We start from the raw sequence: 7,872 nt of genomic DNA, 5'->3' as shown, positions 1-7,872 counted from the left end.
GGGTAGACACTATTGTAAAAAATTTAAATTTGATTAGGATAATATGCACATTAACAATAAAACAAAAATACAATTGTATAATGAAATGAGATTTGGAAAAAGAACATAGAACTAGATTGAAGTGAGGTATGCCAAATCAAATATTTTTAAGACAAAATTTGCTCCCTCAACGGTGTTAAAGGATTAATATACGTTTATCTCCTAAGATACAACACTTCTTCTAATAATTAGTACAACAGTATATTAATCTTGATGGACGAAATCAAACTTGATAGTACTCTTCTTGTTGACTGGAGAAAATATATTAGAATCTCACACACTTGACAATAATTTAAGTTTATAGAAAATAAGTATAATGGAGGAGGAAATAAAGAAATCAATTTACTTGAATTGATTTTTTGGATGGAGAAAATGGATTATGAGAGGTCTTATTTATAGTTTTGAAGTGTCTAATTGTGAAAGGTCATGTTGTTTGACTCATTCTCAAAATATTATGTTGTTTAACTCAATTTAATCTTAATTTTCAAATCGCATCCTTTCATATTTGGGTGCGACTTAGCAGTCCAAATTGCACCATCTAATAGAGAAACATATCTTTTTTCTTGCACTTTTCACATCTAAATAGACATTCACGCTTACCCGAACAGACATGTTCACTCACTTGCATCTCGTATAAATAGTCGCTTCTAGTCTTAAATGTAATACCTCAAGAGCCCAGAGAAGTTAGTATATATCGAGGATAGTGTAAGGAAGGAAACAATACCAACTGGATAGCTTTTGGGCTGAATGTTGGCAAAGAACTCCCAAATTAAACGTGCTTGACCTAGGGTAATCCAGGGATGGGTGACCCCCCTGGGAAGTTCGTGTAGGACCCATCAGGGTAAGTTGTTCCGATCCTTCCTATCGCTCGATGCGGGATGTTACAAATGGTATCAGAGCCGACCCCCGAGTCCCTGAGCGCGGTGGTGGGGCAAACCTCAGCGAGGAAGCTGAGTCCCTGAGGGGGGTGCGTGTAGGCACCTTAGGCAAATCCCACATCGGCCATGCATCGGGAGAGATCTGTGACCGATTGTAAGATAGCATGACGAGGACGTCATGTGCTCAAGGGGGGGAGAATGTAATACCCCAAGAGCCCAGAGAAGTTAGTATATATCGAGGATAGCGTAAGGAATGAAACAACACCAGCTTGATACCTTTTGGGCTGAATATTGGCAAAGAACTCCCAAATTAAGCGTACTTGACCTAGGGTAATCCAGGGATAGGTGACTCCCCTGGAAAGTTCGTGTAGGTCCATCAGGGTAGGTTATTTCGATCCTTCCTATCGCTCGATGCGAGATGTTACATTAAAGACTTTTTTTAATTTAAGACTCATTAATTCCAATAGATATAGATGATTGTACAGTACCACACGTAAGTAAAATTAAACCCACAATCTCATTATATCTCAAATTCTTAAACACATGCGACGACTCATCTCGATAACCTTTAACCCATTGGTCTAGCATGACCTTATGGCTCGATAATAATAAGGCAGACTACGAGCTCTACCTTTGGCCCATTAGGCTAATTTATTCGAATCAAATAAATTGACTCAGAATTTATTTATAATTTTTTAAAAATAGCCTTAAAATACAATTATAAATATAAATTTCTAAAAATTTAAATATTTTGTTCCTTAACATTATTAGTTAACAATGTATTGATGTAAATACAATAATTTATAGCATTCCTATACCTATAAATCCAGTAGTATGTATATTTTAATTATATTATCATATATATGTGTATATATAGATTTTATAAGACCGAATTGAACTAAATCGGTTCAATTTGAGCCCATCTTTATATAGTCCGATCTTTAATATAATTTTTTTATTAATTTCAATTTCAATACAATCTAATATAGAAGAGTTGGGATCAATTGAACACCCATAGTTAACATATAACCTAACTATCAAATATTTGTCTTCTTTATATTTAGAGTGTAAGAAATATTTTGGTTAAATTGAAATAATCGAATTAAATCGATCAAAATTATCGAGTCAATTTGATTTAAATTGTAGATTGGTTCAGTTTGATTTTTAAGTTTGATAATTTTGATTAGATTCGATCTCTGTATTAAAATAAATTAAAATAAAATTCATATTATTGGTTGATTAGATTCGACTTTTAAGTGTGACAATTTAGTTTATATCAGTTCGACTTAATTTCCATATTGAAAAAAAATTAAAATTGTTTAATTCATCGATATGTCAAGAATAACGTATTTTTTTGTATTTTATTATTTTAATTTTAATTTTTTTTATTTTTTTATCAATTTTATTTTTTTTATTTATTTGATTTGAAAATCTATTCGATTAATTTTGTATACGAACCGACTAAATACTCACAATTACTGAATCGACTAAATCTTCTCTTGTAGTTTTATGGCATTAATTAATTAATATTAAAATTAAATTTTAAAAAAAATAATTTTTCAAAAATGAAAAATAAAAAAATCCAGATTGGACGTTGGCCGTGACGTCGGTGTCAGAAGATCATCTCCTTCTCCCATCTGAAAGCAATCACCGCATCCAAATTTCACAGAACGAATTCTCCAGAACTCATCGGTTCTCTCTCGAGTCGGCTTTCTTCCTTCTTCCCACTCTGCACTTTAGATTGTTCCAGCGGCTTTCTGCCAGTATCTCCAGCGTCTTCTCGCCGAATCATCGCAAGGATGCTCGAGCTGGAAGCCATTTCGAGAAACTTAGGATGAAGTAAGTGCGCAGTGCCTTTCACTTGATTGTGATCATCTTTTAGTTTCTCGGGTCGCGGCTCCCGGTCCATTTTGGTTCTAATCTACTGCTGCACGAGAGAAATTCGTATTTTCTGTTTCTTTTCTCAAGTGCGTCTTGCTTGTTTGATGTTTGTGATTGTGAAGTTCATTTGATTGAATTTGGCCGTGTTCGTATTGGTTTCTTGGGCTACAGAGGAATTTGAATTCTCTGTTTGTTTTCTCAAGTGGTTCTTGCGTGATTCTGATGTTCGTGAAGTTCTTTCCGTTTGAATTTTGTTGTCGTTATTGACCCCTGCTAGGTTTTCTCTGATGGGAATTGTGAAAATGTTATATTGACCGAGCTGCTAGGTTTTGGATTTTCTTACATTAGAGTTGGTGTTTGTCAGTGGTTTGCCATGTTCTTTTCATAATGGGACAGGGGATATTGAAATTCTATTACATTCTTGGTGCATACAGGCATATTACTGAAATTGAACAAATTCATTGCAGCGTAGTGTATATTGCATGAGTTTCAGTCTGTTTGACTATTCATTGAAATAATTGCATTTCTGGTTTCAATAATAAATAAGAGGCTCTATTGAAAATATTTTTACTAGAACAGTATGCATCTTCTGGCAATTTTGTCTAGTTTAGTGCTTGTATAAATGTCTTGATGTCTCGATGCCTACTAGTGCAGTAGTCTTAAGTTGCACCAATCAGAATGGATCTGCTAGTGCAGGTTCACATATATCCCTTCATAAAGCTCGGGCCTGCTTGATTAGCTTCAGAATGGAACTGTGAGTGCAGGCTCACATATCTCCCTGAATAAAGCTTGGACCTGCTTGATTAGCTTCTTCTCCTTTAAACCATGTAATTCTGTATCAAGACTAATAGGTCCGTATTTCACCATGAGGTCCATAATCTTTTGTAACCAGGATTTCTAGCAGTCAATATTGGTCAATTTTCTGCTAGCAATTTGGTACTTGCATTATGTTGTGATGATTTGCTTTGGAGACAATTCCGTCAGTAAACTAATTCTCTCCATCTCTCTCTCTCTCTCTCTGGGACAGATACACATTGTGAATCATCTAGGAAATCTTGCAAAACCTGAACTTTGTTTTTCTGCCATCTGAGTTGGTCTCCATCTGGAGTGCCACATGGCAACTTTTTCACTACCATTCACAATACAATCTCATTTTATCAACTGTGGGGCCACCAAATCACCTAAGTTGATAGATACCAGTCACCGTGTTTATGGACAGAGAGTGGCACACAGCTTAGAGAAAATGGCCGCTGAAAGAAGCCTCAATCATGGAGAAGTTACAAAATATGCAACAAAAGATTCTTTCAGGAACCATATTATGAAAGTATATGCCACATCAGGGGTCTCTGTTGTCCAAACTGAACAAAGATCTTCCATTTACCTATTTAGGACAGAAGTTGGTGGTCACGTGAAGGTATTTGTTGGAAAGAAGAATCTCAAATACAGTGTGCATGTTGAAGTTTCATCCTTGCCACTAAGTGGTAGTGAGAATAAGGTGGTAATGAGTTGGGGTATCTTTAAATCTGACTCATCACATTTTATGCCTTTGAACTTTGAAAATTCAACTCCAGATTCCAGATCCAAGACAGTTGAGACTCCATTTGCTCGAAAATCACTAGACAGTCTTGCAGCTCAGTTGGATTTTGAAGCGAGCATGGTGCCCTTCTATCTGTCCTTCCTGCTAAAGTCTCATCCTGATGGAGATTCAAGAAGTTTAGTTATCAGAAGCCATAGGAATGCAAGTTTCTGTGTGCCAGTTGGTCTTGGTTCTGGACTTCCTGCTCCACTGGGTCTTTCCTTTGCAGCTGATGGTTCAATGAATTTTGCTCTCTTCTCACAAAGTGCTGAAGGTGTGGTTTTGTGTTTGTATGATGACACCAAGGTGGACCAACCTGCATTACAGATTGATCTAGATCCATATCTCAACAAATCAGGTGACATTTGGCATGCCTCAATGGATAATGCGCTACCCTTTGTCAGCTATGGCTATCAATGCAAGGGAGGCATTCATGACAAAGGTAACAAGTTGCAAACCGAACATATTCTGTTAGATCCATATGCTAAGATCATTGGGAATGCTAATCCCGGTGTGCTCCCAAAAATTCTTGGAAAATTGATCAAGAAACCCACTTTTGATTGGAGTGGGGATGTTCATCCTTGTACACCTATGGAGAAACTAGTAGTTTATCGAGTAAATGTAGCACGTTTTACCAAACACAAGTCGAGTAAGTTGCCCAATGATATTGCGGGAACTTTTTCTGGCATTGCTGAAAAGTTGCACCATTTCAAAGATCTCGGGGTAAATGCTGTCTTACTGGAGCCAGTGTTCCCCTTTGATGAGGAGAAGGGACCTTATTTCCCTTTCCATTTCTTTTCAGCAACAAACCTATACGGACCTTCTGGTGACCCAGCAGCCACTATTAATTCAATGAAAGAGATGGTGAAGACATTGCATGCCAACGGAATAGAGGTTCTCCTGGAGGTTGTGTATACCCACACTGCCAAAGGTGTTGCATTGAGAGAAATTGATAATTCATCCTATTATTTTGGTGGTGAGGATGAAGGTTTGGGAGCCAGGGATGCTTTAAATTGTAACTACCCTATTGTTCAACAGATGATTTTAGATAGCCTTTGTCACTGGGTGACTGAGTTTCATGTGGATGGCTTTTGTTTCATCAATGCTCCATTGCTGTTGAAAGGATTTCACGGTGAATATCTGTCTCGCCCTCCTTTGGTTGAAGCAATTGCTTTTGATCCATTGCTTGCGAAGGCCAAGATAATTGCGGATTCGTGGGACCCACATGACATGGTATCGGAAGAAATCCCTTTTCCTCATTGGAAGAGATGGGCAGAAATAAATACAAAGTTTTGTGATGATGTAAGAAAGTTTTTGAGGGGTGAGAATCTTATTAGTGCCCTTGCTACACGGCTTTGTGGGAGTGGGGATGTCTTCTCGAATGGGAGAGGACCAGCATTCTCTTTCAATTTCATTGCAAGAAACTTTGGGGTCCCTCTTGTCGACTTGGTCAGCTTCAGCAGCACTGAGTTGGCCTCGCAACTAAGTTGGAACTGTGGGGAAGAAGGTCCAACCAATAAATCTGTTGTCCTCAAGACACGACTCAAGCAAATTCGCAATTTTCTCTTCATTTTGTTTGTCTCACTGGGGGTTCCTGTCCTTAACATGGGAGATGAATGCGGGCAGTCTTCTGGGGGCTCCCCTTCATATGGTGACAGAAAGCCCTTAGACTGGAATGCTTTGAGCACCGGATTTGGGATTCAGACCACAAAGTTCATTTCATTCCTGAGCTCTCTAAGGATGAGACGAAGTGATCTTCTTCAGAAGAGGAACTTCTTGGGAGAAGACAATATCGAATGGCATGGAATCGACCAGTCCCCACCAAAATGGGAAGACCCGTCAAGCAGATTCCTAGCCATGACATTGAAAGTTGACAAAGATGGGAGTGACTCGAGCTCTGAGTTATCTGCTTTAAAGGGTGGTGATCTGTTTGTTGCATTCAATGCTGCTGATCACTCAGAGAGAGTGATTCTACCTCCACCTCCGGCAGAGATGGCATGGGTCCGTTTGGTTGACACAGCCCTTCCTTTTCCAGGATTCTTTTCCGAAGATGGTGACCCTGCCCTTGAGCAGGAGGAGGCTGGGTATGAGATGAAGTCTCACAGTTGTGTCCTGCTTGAAGCCAGGAGAGCCTAATAAGAGGTTGAAGCAGTTTCCCTTGCTTGTCTCTCACCCCTAACCCCAACCAAAAGAAGGGGAAGACATGAAGAAAAAGAATGGGAAGAGTGGTACATTAGGATGTGGAGGCTTGCAGCAAATAAGATTTGGAAGGTTGGTGTACTAAGCATGTGTGCTTTGTCAGTTCTTTTGTTTGAATAAGAGCTTCTGCATATATTCCAGCTTTCAAGCTTAATTAGCCATTCCACCATTAATTAATTTTTCTTTTGTAAAGTTCTAGAGAAATATAATCCTATGAGTCCCAGCCAGCCAAAGTACATTATGGTAATGTGAAGTGAAGACTTTGCAAACAAATAAAAATAGTTCAAACTTATATTTTTGCATTTGTACTTTCATATTTTTTCGTTCAGGCTATTATAATTTTTTGTTGTTTCGATTACATTTTCGAACCTGTATTTTTGAGTTAATTTAATTTTTATACTTTAATTTTTTTTGGGTGTAACAATCCAAACTTTTTATTGTTTTGATTATATCTTTATATTTGTATTTTTGAATTAATTTAACTCATGAATTTTGACAGAAGAGTGTAACGCGTATTTTATTATTTTATTTTATTTTTTTATTATATAAAAAATATAAAAATTAAATTGATTCAAAAATATAATTCTAGGATCTGATCAAAATGATTAAAAGTTTATGTTATTATATAAGAAAAAAATGTTAAATTATAAGGATTAAATTAATTCAAAAATTGAGTTTATAAATTTAATTGAAATAATAAAAAATTTAAATAATTATAAAAAAAACTGTAAAAATAACGAGATGGAAAATATAAATTTAGCCAATAAAAATAAGTATGGTGTAGCCTGAAAGACGGGCCTGGTGGAAGGAGCTGACATAGGGGGTGATGAGAGTGCAGTACAATTTGAAGGGAGTTAGTGTGGTGTAGCCTGAAAGAATTGCGATGCAATGTAAAGGGGGACAGGTTCCTCCTACAGTGGTCCCTTTGGGTACCTATAGACAAAGAATTATGAAAAACTATGTCAAGGTTTTTGGAAGCAAAATGTGATCCAATGAATGTCAGATACCAATGATGTCCTATAAAAGTTGTATTGAAGGGCTTCGATGGATGTAAGTAGTCCAATTGTACTGCCACATGTGCCAAAAAATTGTCCTACAACCAACTCTCCATGATAGATGTGAATAAGACAAACTTATATGTTTTCTTTGTAATTTCATTTTTTTATGATCATTAAAATTTTTTATTTTTTTAATTTTAATGCTAGACTTGTATTTTTCACTTATTTAATTTTTATATTTTAATTTTTTTGGTGCTAATTTAAATTTTTTATTATTTTAATTATATCTCTGAATTTATAT

General features: G+C 36.6%; 1 protein-coding gene across 1 annotated transcript; it reads left to right on the top strand.

Annotated features, from left to right (window-relative positions):
- Positions 1-2,546: 2,546 nt before the first annotated feature.
- On the top strand, positions 2,547-6,875 carry LOC127798280 (isoamylase 2, chloroplastic). The gene is made up of 2 exons (XM_052331739.1): positions 2,547-2,756; positions 3,826-6,875. The coding sequence occupies exon 2, from the start codon at positions 3,913-3,915 to the stop codon at positions 6,508-6,510; it is 2,598 nt and encodes an 865-aa protein (XP_052187699.1). The 5' UTR covers positions 2,547-2,756; positions 3,826-3,912; the 3' UTR covers positions 6,511-6,875.
- Positions 6,876-7,872: the final 997 nt, after the last annotated feature.

This window comes from Diospyros lotus, chromosome 3 (assembly GCF_014633365.1).
Source record: "Diospyros lotus cultivar Yz01 chromosome 3, ASM1463336v1, whole genome shotgun sequence".
NCBI lineage: Eukaryota > Viridiplantae > Streptophyta > Magnoliopsida > Ericales > Ebenaceae > Diospyros > Diospyros lotus.
The sequence above is the reverse complement of the archived record's forward strand: the minus strand, read 5'-3'. Positions and strand labels throughout refer to the sequence as shown.